A 22,462-nucleotide genomic window follows, 5' to 3' on the forward strand; every position below is an offset into this window, starting at 1 on the left:
TGAAAACAAAAACATTTAGGTTATCAACATATCTACATTTAATACAGATTTCTCAAGCACTCTAAGTATTCTCATCAAACCTGGTGGTGTTGAGAAATAAAATCTGAGATACACAAGCAAACATATTTACACTGCCTGCACTTCAACATAAACCGCCAATAGGCTTAGTTCACCATAACACAATCAGCAGAACGGAGGGAAAGGAACTCTCCACAGTAAATTTCTGTGTTGATTTAACTTGAGTTAAATCAACACTCACAATGTGTGAACTTGTAAACTAATAGCTATGAACTGCAAATGTTTCACAGGAAAAAATCGATTGCAAAACCTGCTTCCAGCATTCCTTGTACGGAGGAGATTGGTACAATTTTAGCAAATGAAGCTCAAATCACTGGAATAGAATATTCCACAGCTTTGACTGAGTCAGTCCTCCTAACATACAGATTTTTTGCAGCCTTTCTCAACAATTATACATTTTTTTTAAGTGTAGGAGGGGGGGGGGGGGTGTCAAAGTCATGACCATTTTAGCTTAACAGAGCTCACTTCATGCTTGTAAGTATCCACTGTCATACCACGCAAAGAGCAAAAGCCATACCTGTTGCCTAAGCACACTGATTTCCCCTAGACACAGCACAGAAACATTCTTCTAAGCAGCTTTCAATGACATCACATCCGAAAAACAGTTAAACATACGTATCAAAAATGTATGACATTTGAATGTTTTTTCTGAAAAACACCCCCCCCCCCCCATATTCTTTAATCTGTAAATACTTGAAATCTTCATTTTTATGAACAATATTAGACTGTACTCATAAGAGATAAAAACTAAGGTTGAATCTAAACCTAGAGAGTATATAATGCATACATTTAACATATCGGGATATGGAATAAAGAATTGGTGACTATCCACTCAAAAGCCATAATGGACATCTTTCTGAAACCTTGCATACGTACATGTACCACCCTACTTGAAAGGTTTATTTTTTATTCCTTTTCTCATTTTTTTGGCATTTCACTTATTTCAGCATAAAAAGGAGCCACCAACACTGAACGGTGTGAAAACCATGAATAACTAAGATGTAACTACTAACAAGAGAAATTAAGGAATACTGGAGTAAAAGCCAGATGAAAGGCGTTATTTGTGTTTATACTCAAGAATGAGGGTACATTGTTTCCATTTAGGTGCTGATGTTTGAGGATTGTGGCACGAGAGAAAACAAAAGAGAGTAAATGGAAAATGAGAAAACAAAATAGAGACGGAAGGAAATAGAGACCTGAGAAATGTGGCCGCCTGTTATAAGGTTCTTGGGGGGGGGGGGGGGGGGGGGGTTAAAGGGAGCAGAAGGACTGGAACAACAGGCCCTTGCAAAATTTAGAGAAAGATTTACAGCAAAATGTGATTATGAGTAGTAAAGAGAGAGACAGATCAAGATACATGGCTCCCATTCGGTAGTCCATAATGCGTATGTTTTTTTATTCCTCGCCTGTGTAATGTTCATGTCCAGAGGAGGGGTGATCCATTCTCTCTCGTTTACCCAGGCCTTGTCAATGCAGGCGATATAAGTGGGAGATGAGAGTGGGTGAGGCTTCAGTAGTCCTCCACCCAGCCATTCTCCTGGACGAAGGCATCTATCACCTCCTTCATGGCCAGGTTGGGAATAAGCTGGTCTTGGGTCAGAGGACTCCTTGTGACGGGGTCAAAGTGGCCGACTCGCTGCATAGACAAGAGGGGTAATTGATATAATTATCATTCCTGCAGTAATAACAGTTACTGAATGCTTGAGGTTGTTGATAGGAATACACGAACGTTCGCTGCAAAACATGCAAAACTCGTCCTGGGTCAATAGGTCTACCTCGGAAAGGTTGCCACCAGGTATTCCTAACGTAACCTTATTCCTAAACGTAGCCTCAGAAAAACTATGCCTAAACCCAACCATATTCCTAATCTTAACCCCAGTAAAACAAATACAAGAACCGCTGGGGTTGAGCAGTCCGCAGAATAAATGTAGGCGAGCTTTCCCATTATGGTTGAGAACATAAAAGTGTCTGTAATTGTCTTCATGTGGCATGATTTAAAGTCTAAGGACTCAATCAAGATTTGATACCACAACAAAATTATTAGTTATTAGTTGGACAACACCTTTGCACAAGTCACACTTAAGACTCTTGCACAGTAAATCTGTATTTTCCATCAGAAATTGGCACACAAATTGCAGAAGGCCAGGAGATTATGCTTTCAACACCGTGCATCCATTCATTGGTCGCATGATAAAAATTAAAACCCTGCGATAAATTACAGCACATGCAGTTGACAACACTTCACCTGGAGATGCTCCTCAATGTCCTTGCGGTCGTAGGTGATTCCACTAGGGGTAATGCAAGGCTCCCTCATCAGTTCAAAGCTGATTTTGCCACACAGGTAGTCTGGGATCTCACGTTTCTACAGGATAGAAGCACATTCAGACATCTGAATGTCTAATTTTGTGGTAGTGTAATTTATCATGTATAACATACGCTATAAAATAACCCATCTTGACATATTGTACTTGGTAATGTAAACACCTGGTATGGTTTCTTGTTTACATTTGGATTATGACTAATCACACTTACTTATCAATGATCATTTATACTATAAATAGTCATTAAGTAAGTATGATTGTATACAATCATGGAAATCCACTGAAAAAGGCCATGGAAAACAAGGTGGTTCTGGGTGGAAATAGGATATGGATGCCTGACTACGTATAGTATATCGGTGACATGATAGTGGGTGAGTCAGTAACAACATAAACAAAGCTACTACAGCAGGTAGTAAAGCTGGGCGATATGACTTCAAATCAATATTAATAACTTTTGCCTAGATTATGATTAAACATTTGATGCCAGATATAGGGAGATTTTACTATGAAGCACTTCAAGGCTTCACGGGGTGAGTAATTGATAGAAAAGAAAAGTACTTTTTTGGATTAAGTACTCGTTTAAACTAAGGAAATAAGAATAGTGTCTTATCGGCTGCCATGAGTAGCCAATGTGCTACATTAAAACACTGTAAAATATTTGCACACAGTTACAGTAGATGATTTACTGAAGTGTGTTAATTTTGTGTGGATCTTTTCATCTCTCCAGCACCTTAGCAAGGCTTCAGTAAGGTGAACAGTAGTCTCTTTACCATCTTCCTTATCAGATATATAAAATGGTTAGCTTTGTTAGTATTTTTTAGTATTCATGTATACTTGCATAGTTTCCATGAAAGTATAATTGGCAGCCTTTAAGTCCAAACCATGACCTCCTTCATAGCATTAAATAATTTTCCACCCAGAACAATCATTATGGCCATCCTGATACTAAATGCCGAAACAACCACATCACAGCTTCATAAAAGAACATGCATCAAACTGCCAAGAATATATTTTTGTAAATACACACTTTTCTTTTTTCATCCACTTGAGAGAAGAGCTCTTCCATATCCATGAGGTACTTGTCCTGACAATAATAGAACAAGACAATTCCTCATTAATTTAAATATGTCATACAAGTCATCTGTAGGTTATTGATGGTGTAAATGACTTCCAAACACCTACATGTTTTGATTTGATCTTGACAGTGTTGCTTCCATTCTGATTGTCATCGTCCTGCTTTTCTCTGCAATCTTCCAGTTCCCTGTATGAACGCACATTACAATCACTCATTCAGGGGCCAGAGGAGAGGAATGCAATGGGACTGAGTTCCCGTAAACCTCATCATGGGTTTTTACTCTACTGTAGGAACGAGTGATCAGCATCATCATCATCACGGGATGAAAAACAAAAATATGGTAGGCCTATACATTATTAATGGGCTTAAAAGAATTATCCTCCTCCAGCAAACCGAATGCATGACAACCTGATGTGAGTTAATAGTCTATTTTCCGACCACCAACTATGTTGTAAACTTGTGTTGACAAGAGTCCATCTCATCAAGCTCACGTGACAAGTCGGAGGTCTGGCGATGCAAGATTGAGTTTATTGGGATCCAATAAACTAATCATTTAACGATGCGAAATGGGAACAGACACAATTAAAACTTAAACAGGAGTGAAATGAAACTTCCACAAGGAGTGAGTGCCAAGTGGTCAGAAATCATGCGTCTGTGGGTGGGTGCAGGATTGAAAAATACAGAGCTCTTGCCCAGAATCTTAATAATAATTAAGCCCACACAGCAGAATTTGTTTAGCAACTTGCTGACTTAAAAAGAAAAGAAACAATAAGAAATCAACATGCTGAATGAGCTCCTACCTCTCCTTCTCAGCCAGAATGAGTTTGGAGAGATAAGCATGCAGCTCATTCTCCTGGTTGATGCGTTTCTCCTCAATGCTGTTCCAGCGTTTCTTCTTTGCGATACGTAAAGCACTGGGGATATCATCCCCAAAATTCAGCCTTTGCTCTTTCGCCAAGTTGAAAGCTGTAAAAGAAGAAAACAATACCATTAAAAATTATTTACATTTGGAATGTGGAATCTGGAATTAGGTAGGCACTAGGCAGCCAATCTCTAAAACCTAAATCGATATCATGGTGGTACTCCATTCTGGTATTCAGTATTTTGGTGTGACAGGAAACCATAGCATCCTGGAATAACACTGAACACAGGCAGTGTTGCCATGTTCGCTTACTGTATGCGACTTTGGGCTTGTTTTTCTGAAAGTTGCTTGTAAATATTAGTAGTTGCGGGTTGCTTAATTTTGGGCTCGTTTCTTAATTAAGTGTAGTTGCTTAGTTGGGCTTGGGCTTGCTTCCTAATGTTGCTTAAAGCCAAAAAAATCCCAAGACTGAAAATGATTTTTTGCAAATCTCATTCAATGACCCCTATGAAACCCTCAGGACTGAGAAGTTTAAGCCCTGTTAAACCAGTGGTTCTCAAACATTTCATCTCCAGGACCCCCAAAATAATTATGTATTTGTCCATGAACCCCAGTCTGGAAATATTGTATTAACCCATTTAGGCCTGACGTCGAGATTTATAAAAATGTCTTCTAAATCATGACAGTTTTCTGTCAGGATTTTCACGATTTTTCAAAAATAGCAGACCTACTTGTAGATCTGCTATTTTTCAATAGCTAAATTATAACATAATGCTTAAAACACCATTTATTTTTTGTTGGGTACACAACGCAACACATTGTGAGCTTGTAGAAGAGCTAATTCGAAATAGTTGATGAATATGCTGCAATATTAACTCATGTTCAGGGCTCATCTACTCTACCACAACGTTACTCACCTAATGCTGCAGGTTGCATGTTTAAGTCTAAGTGTATACATTGTTTAAATGGACACTTCACTATTTTAATGGTGTTTGGGGGACAAGAGATATTTTCCTGGGCTAATATGTGTGTTTAGATATTTTAGTATTTTTAAGTGTCCATGATGTAATGGACATTGGGCTCACTTACTTCCTGGACTACATCAAGGACTGTCTAAAGAGGACGAAAGAAACATGCACAGTTGAGACCAAGGAAGCTCTGAGAAGGAAGGGAAGTGGTCACGTGACTGGGCTGCGTCATGACACTTTCATGGGAGCCAAACTACCCGGAAGTTTGGCAGAATGCACTGGAGTCAATGAGAGCTCAGTGACCAGCTCATGAACAAACATTATTTATGAACAATTGAAACCTTTTGTAAAGTAATCACTTCTGGAAAATAACAGAAGATATGTAACACATTATTGTCTGCTGTGTTGTTATTCGATGTGTACACTGTGTAATTTTTATAGAGGTATGGTATCTAAAGACACAAAGTACCTTTCTGAACGTAGTATCGCGAGACTTCCCACCGTTTCCTGTCTGGCAGGCTTGGCAGCCAAATCTCGCGATACTTCGGAGCCAGAAACGATACCTGCTGCTGTTTAGATAATCAGATAAAATTATATACTGTGCACATCGAAAAGTAAGTGATTAGAAAACAACCTGTGATATGTCTTCTGTTATTTTCCAGAAGTGATTAATTTACAAAAGGTCTCAATTGTTCATAAATAATGTTTGTTATGAGCTGGTCCAGCCGGCTCCATTCACTGCCATGTATTCATTGAACTTCCGGTGTGAGTTTGGCTCCCATGAAAGTATCCATGAAAGTGTCATGGCGCAAAGTCACGTGACCACTTCCCTTCCTTCTCAGAGCTTCCTTGGACTACATGTTGTCTCAGTAACCCCGTTTCCAGACCTAAGCGGAAAACGGTTTTGCGCCGCGGACAGAATCATCTTTTTCCGGGTTTTTAGACAGCTGGTGGATGGAAAAAAAGGAGAGCGCTTCCGGGAAGCTGGCCGTCGCGCAAGTCGTCCGCGGAAGTGGAGCTTTTTTTCCATCCACCAGCTGTCTAAAAACCCGGTTTTTCGGCTGTCCGCAGCCGAAAACGTGCGCAGCTCTTTTGATAGTGTGGCAGTACCCTAAGACAGCCCTCCCCCTATCCACAAGGAGGAGCAGTGCACCAAAGCCTTATGGGAATTGTAGTCCAGGGAGGAAGTACCTTTATGGATGGGGAGAATACTTGACATGAACATGCATTGATCAGATGAGGATGACCTGAGCCAAAAACAAATTGAGAACAACTGCTCTAAGCTACACCAAGACTTTGGGCACCCCCTCCCCAAGGCAAGCTCCGGTCGGACCCGTTTTGTTACATTTCATGCCTTTATGAAAAAAAACTACATGTAGATCTGTGCTGAATACCGTCTTGCGTATCAAACAAGCTAGAACCACCACATTTTACAATGACTCCAATGTTCAGATGCTCGGGACAACCCATCTTCTGACTAGGGCAGTTCATGCGTGCATTGGTTGCATGCACTGAATTTTCTAAATGGCAACACACCGACCACTCTGAATTTCCGAATAACCAGAAAGCACTCTAGTGATCTTAGTAATGGCGGATTTTCCAGCAAAAGGTAATTTAACTGCAGTTTTGCTACAATCATCTGTATGATCTACATCCATGCAAAATGTAATTACCAATTTAAATCTGCAATCCGTAACTTTCGTTTTTAGTGAATATATGTTCTTGTGATCAATCTGCATGGTAGTGTATGCTAATAAAGGCAACTGTGGTGGTATTAGGTGGTATCCCTGCATTTGTATTGAGTAATGTATATCCCGTGGTTGGGTAGGAGTAAGTAGGACAAGTAAGTAGCCATGGTGAACCAACGGTTCCTGAGCCAGGTGGCCCGTAGATCAGGAGTCAATCTCTTGATTCTGTAGCGTGAGGCAGCTTGATGTACAAGACAGTACATACACTAGTATGTTGCAGGGACTCTCAGGTTGAACCCTGACCTCACAATCTCAATATAATGTTACACTTACACAGTATGATTTTAAGTTCAACAGCAAAAATATAGCCTCTGCCAAAACCGGCTTTCTGTATTAGCTCAGCAGTACACATTTCGATGCTCAAAGTCACACATAGTATACCCGGGTTCATGAAGACAAGAAACGTGTAGATTGCAGCATTAATGATGAATAGTTGAATAGTTATGCACATCTATCATCTATGACATGATATAGCAACGATAAACCAGCGTGTTTATCACTGCCATAGTCTTTTGAGCTCTGTGTTGTTATTTTGACAGACAAGGGATGGGGAGCCTGGGGGACGGGTTGTAGGGGAGGTGGAAAGCTGGTTTGTTTTAAACACAATGGCCTGTTATAGTAATGCCCCTCATTTGTCAGTAGGGGATGTGCATTCCACAGTGCGGCTTCAATATTGACCTGAAAAGCCACAGCTCATTCTAGCATCAGCACTTTCACTCTTCTGGTAAAAAGAAAAAGAGAAAAAGAACTGCCATGTGCGATGCTGTGACGGTCTGCATACTAACTCGATTTCTGGTCTGCAGGGAATAAAACCTAGAAACAAACTTGGGTGAAAAAAACAAGAAATGATCACATAGTGATATTTGTCAGGTGAAAGAAGCGCTGTATCCGTTGCAAGTTGTGTTCTCCCCCACATATTAGTATGAATGATTGTTTTAGTAATGTATATGTTTGTGTGTCACAACCTCAAAGTTATATCGAGTGACGTTCGAACGTGCAAACGTGTCAAATAACTGTACACCATGATATGCCTGCACTGTTTCACCCGCATTTGTTTTGAAGTTATATCGAGTGACGTTCGACATTACAAACATGTCAAATTTGAACGTGTAGTATGCGCCGTATCAGGGTATGCTGAGCTCCTCCCCATGAGTGAGTGTGTTCATGATGCTCTGCTGCGCTCTGAAGCCTGCCTGGCTGGCAGACCATTGGCCAGAGAGGAGGCAGACGAGGCAGCCAATCAGATCAGTCGAACTAGGTCGCGCAAAGTCGCTTACATTTCATGAGCGTTGTTAAGTCAGCTTTCATCTGACAAAAAATTCACCCCCTCAGCCCCTCTGCAGTGCCCATTCAATACGTTGACAATATTTCATGCCCGTTAGGGGCTAGTGCTGCACAATTAACCCTTGGACTGCCAGTCCCAATTGTTTTGTTTGGGTAACAAATTGGCATATTTTTTATTCATCGTTTTAACATACAAGAAAGATCTGGTGGCTTGAAAAGATGTTTTTTCATTTTTTGTTCATTGATAGTGTATTCTCTCGATTCGCCACCAGATGGTGTGAAAGCACCATTACGCTGATTTTGGCCAAAATAGACGAATCTTCCTAAGTCACTTCCGGTTCAACGATCAACAACATCCTGTAGTATTTTGACCCTAGTCAATAGCTTGGCTGGTCCGGATTGCTAAGCTAATGCTATATTTTTCACAACTAAGTCAAATTAACCTCAAATCAACCCCAAAAGATCGCAAAATATCACATTTTTTACAGCGACGCACATAGAGACGGCGCGCGTGCACGATAGCGCACGATCACGCGGATTTCGTCCGTTTTTTGGAAAATTACATTACATTAATATTAGCGAAAAAATATTATTTTTTGATCTTTTGACCCCCCGATAACTGATATTGATTGTCATTCCGTTTTTTCCGTTAACGGGAGGTTTGATTTTTAGATTAATTCCGTTTTTTCCGTGAATTGTAGGCCAAGGGTTAAATTGTGAGACCCATGAGATCTAATTTCTAAATTCGAGCAAGAATCATGCAGCCCTAGTTGGCTGTCCAATACATTTTAGTTACTGTTTTTGCTACCAGAGAGAGACTTTAAGCGAGGTTTAAGTCAAGCACTTTGATGTTGTCTGTTTAAAGCCACAGTAGTTGGCTCCAGCTGCCACATTTTAAGTGTAGTAATGTTCAGCAACTAAAGACAATAAATATTTTAATGGGGAAAAAATTTGAATCGTGTGAGAATTGTGATCGCAATTCTTGTGGAGGAAAATCAAGATTCACATTTGAGCAAGAATCGTGAAGCAATATAATAGGGACTTTGCTCTGACCTCTCTGCAGGTTGCCAATGGCCTCATCATAGTTTTCCAGCTCCAAGTGACACTGGCCCAGAAAGAAGTGAGCCTTGACCGACTGGGTGTCCAGCTCCAGCGCGTGCTTACAGTCGGCCAGCGCCTTGTCGTGCTGCTGCAGCTTCACGTGGCACAGGGCCCGGTTAGTGTAGTACACTGCCACGGATGGGTTACGGTTCTGGGAGGCAGAACAACATGGAATAAAGCAAAATAAAATCTCACGACTGAAAAATGTTGTTAGGCCAAGTCCTATGTAAACAGCGTGAAAGGAGTCACCACACACTAGCGCTGTGTGTCCTACACACACACTTAACACAATATGTAAAATGATGATGTTTTAGTAGCCATACAGTTAATCAGTTGAAGAAATTGCAGATTGAGGCATTAACGATTGCTGTTATGAAATATGAGATCATTAGAGTTTTCTGGAAGACTGAAATAAATAACCTAAAAGCTTACAAGACAGGGGTGAAACAACTGCTACTACAACAGGCTTAAATAAAGATTTAGACCAGTCAACCACCATCCGCATGCACAGTACTGCTTTTGTAAGATTGCATTGGGAAAACATGGTACTGGCTGACTTCATAAGCTTTGTAAGCGGTTGTTTCACCCCTGTCTAAAAAATGTACGTGCCACGTCCTAAGTTTATCCTCTGTAGCCAGCCAGAAATACATTGACTTTTTGGAAACGATACTGCAAAAACTGCCGAAAAGGGTTTTCACCAATGTTTTTGGACGGCTCAACCCCCGTTCTACCAATGCAGGGATCCTGACACGGAACCTAGCGTAGATATGAGGTTCCAAATGGGACTAGATTAGACAGGGTACTACTCACAATAGCTTTGCTGTAGCAGGTGGCAGCCTCTTGGTACTTGCGGCAGAGGAACAGCCGGTTGCCCTGTTCCTTCAGCTCCTGGGCTGTGGAACTCTTCTCGGGGCTGCCCGCCATCTTCTCCCGCGGCTCTGCGGAGCCCACTCCGCTTTGCTTCCCGTACCTGTTCCCCGTCTCTCCGGCTGGTCCAGCTGACAGGCTGGCCGTCACTTCTGCTTCTTACAAACTACACCAGATAGAAGGTGGGGGGGGGGGTGTGAATGTGTGAGTGAGCCCAGTGGTTCACAACGCGGGGTCCAGACCGCCAGAGGTCCCTAGGGGGTTTTCAGGGGGTCCCCAGTTGAATTGATAGTAACCAAAACGGGGACTTACAAGAGCCAAATGGAACCAAGTAGACCCATAGGGTAGAGTTAAATTATCACTGACAATTTTATATATAGAAAAATCGTATCAAATGAGAGTCCATGACCTAATCATGCATTACAACCTAGGGGTCCTTTAAATTAACGAAAAGGTTGAGAATCACTCACTGGGCAGTGGGTAAACCGACGCTGTCGCGTAACGTTACTCACTGCAATGCACCTGCAATGCGTGTCCTCTCCCGTGCATATTATGAGGTACAGTAACAGCACCGTTTGCTTTCATTGAACCCACTCCTACTAGCCATGCATCAAATGCTACACTAGAAACACAAGAGTCCAGAGATTAACTCATGCACACATGATGACAACATAATGAAGGTTGATAAAAAGGTGCTTAAACGACCCCGTCAAATCAAAATGACAGCCTTACAGATGTGCTGCTGTTGCCGTAGAAAGTAGGACAACAAACAGAGTGCTGTGAGTAGCACATATTGATCTGGCTGGTTTAATGGCAGGTGACAGTAGAGCTGATCAATTGATAATCATCATGGCCACAAGAAAGCAGCCCCGTTTGGTGTTCAGGTGGAGCAGTTAGCTAGCTATAGCTACTATACTACTAGTACTACTACACCCGGCCATCACGACAATATTGTGCACTGTGCAGGGCTGCAGTGCTAGTGCTAGTATACGGTAGTGCAAATTAATTAAGACCGATAGACAAGAGCTGGTTGCAAACTACTCGGTGTATTTGCTAAACGCCTTCTTTTTTGGTTTATTTTCAGGAGCTGTAACCTGGGCCTGGACGCCCCCCGCTAACCGCCGACGCTAGCTAACTGCTGCTTCGCGTACTGGCCAGTGTATCCGTGCTTGTTTAGACAAGTACATGTTCACAACTCACCTGTAAAAAGAAGGTTCACATCCAGATGAAAAGAACGGATGTGTAATTCGCTTTCAATGCTTAATCGATTGGCTTTTCCCATCACGGGCTGTCATGATATTTTGTTGTTATGCTGACGTCAAGTGCCTTGCGGAACGACGGAAGCCTGCGAGGTGTCTGCGAGTGCAGAACATGGTCGCAGCTATACCTCAAAGTGTCAGCCAGATGGCAGTATATGTCTAGCCTCAGATTGTTTGAGGTTGCCTTTTCATTTATAAAAAGCATCATCACATTATTGATTGCACATGAATAATAAGTCATACTTTTCGCTCTTGTCTTTTATAGGGGTATAGTTGAACTCTAGCATTTATCACTTGAGTTTTGTTGTCACAAATGTAACTCCTCATGGAGTTATCCAACTTGAACTTCATTATAAAGTTCAAATTGGCAATTGACAATGAATTGTTCAAATTCCTGCCGTAGATGTGTGCTGACTCCACAATTGGATACCTATGCTGCAGTGCCCAGTGCCCTAGACTAGAGGATTGATTGATACTATTTGATAGATAGTTGGCATCTGGTTTGACTTGTCACTCACATGATCACAACTTGCTCATTGCAATTTCAAGAAAGAAGAAAAGCGATAGAGTAAGAAACAGATATACATGTCAAATATCTATGACAGTGTGAATATATATAAGGTGCATACAGTAAGTTAAATAGCAGAATATGTAATACAAGTTATGTACATAAAGTGCATGGTTTAAAATAATGTAGTAATTCAATCAGACAGTTAAAAGACAGCTTATAACCAATTTGACAGAGTACATAAGAAAGTATAAATACTAGGCTACTGTATATAGGTGATTTTCAATTTATCACATTCACCGGTTTTCCCAGGTCCAAATTAATAAAATTAGTCGCTGCTAGAATAACAATTTGGTCTCCAAGAGCAGAGCAGAATATCTGAATTATTGATTGTCATGTAGGCCTATGTCTGATCATTGCTTTCATTCATCAGTATCCTTGGTAATAAGAATAATTATGAATATTGACACAAATAATGGAATTCTGACATATTGATGTTGAATGATGACTTTGATTCTTTGTACTGTTTTTTGAAAAAATCTAATTTTTTTCTCAAAAGGGAACATTGCTGTCCAGAGGGAAAATGGCAGGTGCTCCAGCACCAGCTAGTGTCTATCTGTGCACACCACTGAAACTTGTGGTAGAGCAATGTGGCTATTTTTTGTTGCAAATGATGAAGAAATAGTCCTTTAATGTTTAACGTTAAAAACGGACATAACTTGACAATGTCCTTTTGTCCCATGGCTTTCAGAGAAAGGTCAGATAACGATCAAGAATTGAGCAAATAATCAAGGCCAACCCACTCACCATTCATCCAGTGATACCCCACACATAGAAAGCTCACATAATATTCACTGGGATTCACATCTAGGCATTTATTATAGAAAGAACACCCAAGTTTACCCCAATGGAGGAATTAGTGAGGGTGTCATTCTGGACAGGGTCATTTTCACCGAAGACGTATCAGATTGGTGTGAAGAGAGGAAGGAACGAGAGAGAACGTGATGATGAAAGACTGTGCTGGGGTCAGGATAGAGATCAGTGTGTGAGGATTAAGCCCCATCCCCTGAGCAAACACACTGATAAAAGTGTGAGGGTGAGGGGGACACCGAGTGGTGGATCCGGCCCCAGCTGTGTTTGCCCAGTTCACCCGGCCTGCCCCAACCCCCGGGCCCCCATCATCACGCAGCCCCCTGTCCCTGTCCTGTCACCAGAGAGCTGAGCCGGGCACAGCTGTACCAGCCTTGTACCCCACCCACCTTCCAGCCAGAGACATATATTATACTCGTCTAATGCAAGGAATTCATCTTCCGAGCGTTCGTGAAGCTATTATTATACCCTGATACATAGTTTGCCAGCACCAAGGACATTGCAATTACATGACATGCAATTCTTGATCAGATTAAAATGTAAACAAATGCCACAGACTACAGGGAGTAGTTACATAATTGTTTGGGGAGGATTATAAATAGAATAGTACCACATATGTTCCATATCATTTTGGTTGTCAATAGTGTCAATAAATATGTACTTCAGGACACATAATTTCCTTTCTGCAGCAGTGGCTCAGGAGGTAGAGTGGTGGCCTAAAGTTCCCTGTTTGCACACGGCATTGCGTCCAAGTGTCCGAGGCACTGAAACCCTAGCTAACTGCTCCCCGGGCACTGTTACTTATCAGCCCACTGCTCCTAATAGTTAATATGGGTTAATCACACATTAACCAAAGTGTCCCTATTCTGGGCATATACGGTAGGTGAACATTCCGCAAAAATCTACAAGCTCACAGTGTATTGCATGGTGATTTATTGTGAGACCGGGCCCGGCTATTTTCGGCAAATATATCTTGGTGTGTAGAGGGAAAGAAATCACACCCGTGTGAAGTGAGGGGCGCTAATATATTAAAGTCTAACTCATGTTGCTATATGATTAAGTGAACACAAACAAAACAAACATTAAACTCTCTTTATTGTTAATGGCATTTAATGTTTGTTTTAGCGACTAAACAAACATTAAACTCTGTCCATTGTCAATGGCGTTTTTAATGTTTGTTTAACTAAAAACAAACATTAAACCTGTATATAGGAGGGACTTAGCGCCCCTCAAAAAGTAGGTGGCCAAATATGGACCCCTGAGGGAATCAATGAAGTATACAGGGTTTGTGTGGTTAAATGCAGATGACAAATTCCGTGTACGTGCAAATGTATTTTGGCCAATCAACTATTTTCCCATCACTCCCTCTCTCACCCCCCTGCCACTTGCCAGCCCACTGCACACACTCCCTGCCAACGTCTCAACCGACATTCACTTCCATCCCCCCCATCAAATGTGACTGCCACCCACCCCACCAGCTGGCTGAGCTTTGAGTCACCTTGGCAACAGCACCAGGAAGTTGCCCGGGCTTCATTGGCACAACTGAAAAGCTGCCACTTCCTGATTGATTCTGGCCTTTCTCTCTGACTGTGTAGTCGTTTTCCCATTTGGCATTGCCACCCCCCTATTCAGCGTCAAAGCCTCTGAAAAGAGAAAAGGGGTGAACGCACTCTCCTTATCATTAAGGGAGACCTCAGGTTCAACTGGGGGAGACAAAAGAGTAATTATATACAAAGGCTGTCCCTTGTTTTATGTCGCTGCTCATTTCCAGAGAGTAAAAAGCCAGGCTTAGCACGATTTTGCTAACTATAAACAGCAGGGGGGAAATAACGTATGCTAAACTAACTTTTTATTTAGCCAATATGTGTGTATTAGTTTTACAGCTATGATTGAAAAAGGAGTTCTCATTGGGGTGCATACTTAGTTTAGACTAGTCATTGGTTAGAGACATAAGGTTGGTGAGGGGTGTGTTAAAACGACCGGATTAAGGTTGGTGAGGGGTGCGTTAAGGGTTGGGAGAGGGTTATGGTTAGGTTTAGGTGTGCTGCCCCGTGGGAGGTTAGGGTGAGGGTTTGAGATAGGTTGGTCCCCCCGTCAAAAAAATTAATTACGTTTCGGAGGTACCGAGACTAGGGGGACGATGATTTATGATTCTGTCCCAAAACTTGGACGGTGCTGAGTTGACTTCGCAACGATCTGCATGGCGACTCGCTCGGCCTACCGTGCCTCTCGTGGCTCAAGTCAACACATATTAGATGTCACCAAACATGGTTGGCAATAGGCAGAGATCTCTGAACGTCTGGACATGCAAGACTAGGATATCCCCAATCTGGAACCCATTGGCAAAACAAAGTTGACGTGAGTCAACAGTCTGTCTCGAGAGACTAGGATAACCCCAACAGATTTTCCTCTAATGACCCCTTCAGTGGATATACCATTACCATATATAATATAATGAGTGCATATGGTTTGAGGGAAAACAATGTTGGTTATTGGTTCAATACACTTTGTTCTGGTAAGGAGCAGCACAACTTATATTGGCCACTAGTGGGGAAATGGGGCATTTAGATGCAAGTCTTTTTTAAATCATGTTATGGTATATCATATTCCATTTCAATATACATATTGAAATGGAACATTTCAACTGTTACCACTGAGACCACTTTCTCCAGCCAAACTGACAGCCTTTCGGATGAGGACATGTCCAAACCTGTCCTGGTTAAAGACCATAGGTGACAGCTGCTCCTGGCCAACAGCCTTTTGTTATTATTGCAGTTGGCAATGCCTTTGTATATTTAAAGACATCTTCTGTACCAACTTAGTGGTTACCAAAAGGAACCTGGAGGAATATCCTAATATAGCAAGAACTGAGTTTAATACTTAAACCTAGTTTGAACAAATTAAGACAATTGGCCTCTCTAGTCTCTGCCCAGGCAAAAATGTAGTGTGCAGTCTGGTGTTACTATAATATAGTAACACCAGACTGCACACTACATTTTACGCATGTATGAATATTGAACTGGTACCATATTATGGTACCAGTTCAATATTCATACAAGCGTAGCTCCTGTTTCAATAAATCTATGCTTTTCTATGCTCATTAGTAATTATTAGTTAATACATTTTTCAATAGTTTGCACAAAATAAATGTGTTATAGATAATTTTTATACAACTTTGTATTAATCTATTATACTATTTGTAATCACATTAACTAAAATTGGTACATTATCAAGTCAAATATTTATGTATCAAATATTGCACATTTATATGCCTCATTGCACATTATACATTTTTAATGTATATATTTTTCTACCTGCCCTTATTATGCTATTCTGATGTGGATATACTGCTAAGCGTTTTCTCATTTAATTAAAATTTTAGTTTTTCATTTGTATTATTACTATTTTCATTGTTGTTGTAGCACTGTACTTTGTCGACCACAAAAAAAAACATCTTCTACGTTCGGCAGAAAAGGAGAGAAGAGTTGGATTTTTCTGCTCTTTTGGTTAGAGTTAGAGTCTGACTGCCTTCATGCATTCGAGTGGTGTCAAACTAACTTCATGCGACAGAAGCAGGCAGTTGGAAAAATACCATGACACCTAAAAGGGTCAAGGGTCATCCACACACCTCCACATCCTTGATTAAGCTTCCTCTCTAAGAGGGGTAGGAATAACACCTCTGCTCTCCTTCCCCTAGGGAAAGATAGATCAATCTCTTTTATTCACATCACGCAAAGGCAGACACAGAAATGCACAGAAACATGCACATAAGTGTACATACCATAAAGCTCACTCCACACCAATGATTTTGCCATGCAACTACTTTCAACAATTATCCCTAATGGCCGTTAGCAAGGAGTTGCATTGGTGCAGTTGACCTTAGAAACTGTTTTGTTGCAACGAGTTGCGACTAGTTGCATTGGTGCAGTTTGGCCTTAACACAAACGTAAATACTGATTTGTTCAGATCTGATGTAATCCTCTATGTATCACACGATTCAATTCCATTCAAATGACTCACACTTTGCACACCTTCATACAGAATTTCATACATTACATTACAACTTCCAATTCATCACTTGCTTATTTCTAAGAGTTGGCGTTAACAGACTATGAGTTAACTATTAGCGGTCGCTTTCAAAGAAGCTACAGCAATTGGAGGCAGAATAGTTTGTTTTTCAAACGAGGGGTGTTAATGCAAAAATCCTTTACACCCTGGGGGGTTAATGCAACACCAGCCCAAACTAAACCCCCCACAGAAATCACCACACACACACACACACACACACACACACACACACACACACACACACACACACACACACACACACACACACACACACACACACACACACACACACACACACACACACACACACACACACACACACACACACACACACACACACACACACACACACACACTCTCCCCCTTTCATCCAGCTTTGATGGATGCACCACGGCTGGGAGAGGGGGTGGAGGCTCCGTAGCCTGTATTAGTTGTGGGTGGGGGAGTTTTTCTTTCCGTCTCTTTCTTTTTTTTCTTTTTTACAATGGACCACATTTTGGAGGGAACTCAAAACCTCTACATCAGGCAAATTTATTGAGAACATAAAGGGAATGTCACCATGTCCGCCTTTAGTGGCGGCCTCCTCTCTCAGTGGCCTGCATACTTCTCCATAGGGACTTTCAAATCTCGTAAACATGACATTTTTCCTTAAATAGACATTAGACAAACTTCCTGTGATAGACAATATTGTCTTTTTACAGTTGCAATGAGCTTAATGAAGCTTGTATTTCATAACTTTATCTATTCGAAAACAACTGTCCTGCACAGCGCAATATAGTTGCACTATTGATAGTAATTTTGTACTTGTAAACAGTTGTAAAAGTTTCTGAAGGATAGACACAGTCAGCAAGGGCAGCAGTTGTCACTTTCCCTCCCTATACGTCATCGCCCAACCCCCTTGTCCCTTAACTCCCCCGATGTCCCCTCAGGTCATGCTCTCTGGAGGTCACCAAAACCACCTTTGTTCCAACCCCCAAGTCCCCAAACACAATCCAGAGGAGCTCAGCTAAGCCAGACATAATGAGCAATGGGCTAATTGTGTGTGTGTGTGTGTGTGTGTGTGTGTGTGTGTGTGTGTGTGTGTGTGTGTGTGTGTGTGTGTGTGTGTGTGTGTGTGTGTGTGTGTGTGTGTGTGTGTGTGTGTGTGTGTGTGTGTGTGTGTGTGTGTGTGTGTGTGTGCGTGCGTGCCTGCATGCGTGTGTGTGTGTGTGTGTGTGTGTGTGTGTGTGTGTGTGTGTGTGTGTGTGTGTGTGTGTGTGTGTGCAAACCAGACAGAGGTATGGAAGGGGGCAGGAGGAGTCCTTGAGGGAGAATCAGGAAAAGGTTGATTCACAGACATTCCTGAACAGGAAATGACATATAGAACATAATTTTATCCTGGATATATATATATATATATATATATATATATATATATATATGACTGGACACTTACGTTTAGATTTATTTCTTAATTTGCTTCCATGAACTGGTCTTCAACTTCTTCAATTGTAGGCTACAGCTGTAAAAGAGTGGGTGAAATACAAAGTACAAGCTCCCATTGAAGTTTCAAATAAAGAGGCATAAGAATAATATGGAGAATTGTTACAGATAAAGAAACAAGGGAGACATAATCAAACAACGATAAACAATGTAATATCTATAATATCAAATATACCTACTGTAGGTGCATGGTCAAAATAGAAATGAAATGAGGGAGAATATCGTTGCTGTCGGACAGACGTTGTATCTCCATATTTCAGCTTTTTTGGCATTCCCTACTTCTTCATAGGGCCACACAAAAGTAGCAAAACAAGCTTTGCAATGTGATGCATTGTGAGCTTGTCGATCTGCTATTTTTGAGTGGTGCAACCACTCCAAGGAACAGCAACCTATGTCCCAACCTATGTCCCTACCTATATGTTCCTATGTTTAGAGTACCAGTAGGGGCAAAACTGGCGCTGTTGTGCTAGAAACAGAGAGAGAGAGATAGTGTTGCCCTGTTGCCTGCTAATTACAATGTGGAGAGAGAGAGAGAGAGAGAGAGAGAGATTCCCCCACACATGTAACTCTGTCATTTCTCGACCGTTTCAGCCGCGGAGCGGCTCGCCGGAACCGGGCCGGCACCCTGGGTCTGGAAGTCCCGGGGACCCCCACACGGAGTTGCACCACTCAGTTCACACGGGTGTGATATTTTTTAAAGTAAAAGTGGTATGTGTGTCAGTGTGTGTATATCTTTGGATACTTCAGTCCACTACATTTCAAAGACAAATAATATTGTACTTTTGACCTCACTTTTATTTATTTATTATTGTTTTAAGATTTGTTTATTGACAATGCAAACATTATCATCAGATTACAGAATTACTTTAAAAAAAATGTATAAACAAGACAAACTGAAAAACAAAAACAAACGGCGACCTCAATACATTTCTAGGAAAGGGGTTGTGATGAGGGGGTTTGGCTCTTGGATATAACCAGGGCTCTGGTAGTTGTTTTTTAGGTAATTGTTTTGGTCTTGTAGTTGTTTGGTAGTTTTATGTCAGACTGTTTTTACCTCCTCCTCCTGTGTGGATTGTTCCCCTGTGAGAACTACTTTTCCTTTTTGGATACACCATGTGTATCGTTACTTGTGATTTTTTTTTGCCTTTAACTTCTGGACCTGCCATTGTGCTACTTACTACCTTTTGCACTGCGACCTCATGCACATTCCTTCTGCATGGACCTATAATATCTTTGGTTTTTCCTTTTGTTCTTTCCTGGAAAACAACAAAATGATAGAGCTTAAATTTGTTTACCTATACTCTTGAAAGGCATGAAAAAGAAAGAAAGAAAACAAAATACTCTTCCCTATCCACAACTACCCAGACAATCCAGCTATTTGTTGTCATGTAAAGTTGCTGAAAGCAGCTTGTCTTGATCCCAGAAGCGTGTAGTCGGCAGATCCCAAATTGGACGGTAATCAGATCAGTGCGAGGAGTTTGACAAACGACCAATGACAACCACTGGACCCTGGAGGCATTGCCCAGGGTCAAGGCTGGGGGGCAAAGGTCAGCCTTTCAGAATCGCTCAATCGAAGGGCCATTAAATCCCATCTTTGTACGATTTTTCAGTATGCCTTGGTTCCATTGGATGCCCCCATCTCCGCACTCCACTGTCCAGTTCTGCAGGCGCTGGACTCCAAGGGTGCAGGAATGGCACAGGGTTTCACAAACTAGCGGGGGGGTTTGGGGGGGTTTGATAGATGCTCCATGCTTGTCTTTCAGATGGAGACAGGGATTGACTTGTGGGGTAAAATGTATTGTTTGAGGCAATTTGAAATGAGAAACAGTAGACCACTTTGAACTATAGTATTTTAGCAAAGTTTTAAAGGCCTAGAAGGGAGGGAATTATAGGATATTGCTGGGAAATCAATAGATGTCCCTGCTGGTCATTCAGTTGAAGCCAGTTGAAGCAGGAAAACAATGGGCCCCAAAAAAGATTGTTTGGGGAAACCTTCTATGTGCTTAGGGTTAAATTAACACAGAGGACGTTACTTTGTAGAAATGAACTAATGCAATCAACCACTTGAACCCCAGCATACCTATTCTAGGGGGAACATTCAGCAAAATTGCAGATCCATAAGCTCACAACTCACAAGACGTTGTGTTGCGACGTGAGCTTATAGAGCAGCTATTTTTGGCAAAGAGATCTGGTGTAGACAGAAAAAAGCGTTCCAACTACAGTTGGACAAAACATAAATTCGGTGTCCCTTAGTAACTCAGACATGGTGAGCGTGGCACACACAATCCAAAAGCAGTCCAGAAGACATTTAGGAAAAATGTGGTACTTTCTGCAGTTTATGCAATGTGCTTTAACTTGCATTCCATCAGAAATTATCCATATCAGTTTTAAGGTAAATCTATAAGCTACATTTTTTAATGACTGTGTCAGCCAACAAATGTCGGGTTGTGCATCAACTGAAAGAAGTTGAATATAAGCAATTATTCTCAGTTGAATGTACATCATGTTTTTTTTGGCTGACACCGTTGACAGATGTGTACTAGTAAAAAAAGGGAAAAACCAGCATTTAGGCTTTTATAAAAACCAAACTTGGAGTAAGGCACGCAGTAAATTTCCTCTCGGGCCAATTTAAAAACATAACAGCAATGCTGTCAGGGTTACAGTCTGGACCATCAATAATAAAACATTGTAATGTGAATAAAATATATACATGTATTCCTTGGCCAAGTGTGCATGTCTCTACCGTACCACTTCAAGCAATTTGTAACTCTAAGAAAAGCCTCTCAGAATAAATCTGACATACAAAAGCCCTTAAAGATCCCATGTTGTTCTCTTAAACTTCTGTGAAAAATGTCTGCATTGGGGTTGAGCTGTTCCTAATCAGATGAACGAGAAAGACAATACGATTCCATTTCAGAGATTTTCCCTATTTCTTTCTTTTTGATGCTCAGTATGTGTTACCTCATGTGTAAAGTATGTCGTCTCTGGGGCGTCTTGTCTCTAGCTTTGTTTTCCTACGCCTGCCGTCCAAATTTCCATCACAAGCATCTCACCCTGACTGACCCTGCGCTTTCTCTCCATGAGGAGGCCCTGATTAGTCCTCATACATGTGCAGATAGGCCCAAAAGCCTTAAGTCAGTGCTGTGTAAGAATGTTTCTGTGTGTATGCGTGCGTGCTTGCGTGCGTGTCTAGAAAGGGTGAAAGAGTGCATGCATGCACTCATGCATATGGCTGTGTGCATGAATGTGTCAGGAATTCAAGCCTATACTTCTCCACGCTCTAATTATTCAACAACTCGCCTTTCCTTTCCTCTCTCTCTGCCTCTGTCTCTCTCTTACAGAAGGACACAGTTCACTGCGGAAAGAAACTACTTCTATTGAGGAGTCACTCAGTCAGAGGACAGACTTGGTTTTGTCAGTCTGTTTTCCTCCTCTGCTCAGCACTGCAGCCCTGGGGTCAGGTGGAGAGGGGAAAAAAAGCCAAATAACCCCACAGAGCAGTCAGATAAATATTTATCATTTATAGTTGTCGGGCAGAAACCTCGTATCTCCATAACTTTGTGGGGTTTTTCTTCTTTTTCTTGAAAAGTAACCGTTTTGGTTCCTCAACATAGGAAAATAAAACCACTCAGTCAGGGTGCTAGCAAACATGACCCCTAACACTTGTGCAGCTACTGCAGACAGCTATGGAGCTCTTTTGTCTGTTTTCAACTAAGTATGTGCATCTGCAACTACAGTATGTTTACATTAACTTAAATGGTAAATGGTGCATTTATACAGCGCCTTGATCTAAAGCATGTTACAATGTGCATTACATTCACCCAGGAAACCATGCAAGGCTGAGCCTGCTCATCAGAAGTAAGGACACTTCGTTTCGACACTAACCCAGGGAGAACCGGGGAACAAACCGGGAAACCGATTCTCAACTGGCTGGCTGACTGCTCTACTACCTGAGCCCCTGCAGCCCCTGT

The 22,462-nt window shown here is 41.5% G+C and overlaps 1 protein-coding gene across 1 annotated transcript; it reads right to left on the bottom strand.

The window, feature by feature from the left end:
* Positions 1-14: 14 nt before the first annotated feature.
* On the bottom strand, positions 15-11,637 carry stub1 (STIP1 homology and U-Box containing protein 1). Its single transcript, XM_083788088.1, has 8 exons — positions 11,505-11,637; positions 10,248-10,470; positions 9,390-9,588; positions 4,275-4,440; positions 3,582-3,660; positions 3,427-3,483; positions 2,324-2,440; positions 15-1,714 (listed from the first exon to the last, which is right to left on the bottom strand). Exons 2-8 carry the CDS (start codon positions 10,359-10,361, stop codon positions 1,589-1,591), a joined length of 858 nt encoding a protein of 285 aa, XP_083644214.1. The 5' UTR covers positions 10,362-10,470; positions 11,505-11,637; the 3' UTR covers positions 15-1,588.
* Positions 11,638-22,462: the final 10,825 nt, after the last annotated feature.

This window comes from Protomyctophum parallelum, assembly GCF_964188405.1.
Source record: "Protomyctophum parallelum genome assembly, chromosome: 17".
Classification (NCBI taxonomy): domain Eukaryota; kingdom Metazoa; phylum Chordata; class Actinopteri; order Myctophiformes; family Myctophidae; genus Protomyctophum; species Protomyctophum parallelum.

Coding starts and splice junctions, on each gene's coding strand:
- stub1 (XM_083788088.1), bottom strand. CDS start 10,361: ATGGCGGGCAGCCCCGAGAAGAGTTCCACAGCCCAGGAGCTGAAGGAA. Junction 4,441..9,389: donor CATTGGCAACCTGCAGAGAG/GTCAGAGCAAAG, acceptor CTTCTTTTACAG/CTTTCAACTTGGCGAAAGAG. Junction 2,441..3,426: donor AAGTGGATGAAAAAAGAAAA/GTGTGTATTTAC, acceptor TCTATCCTGTAG/AAACGTGAGATCCCAGACTA.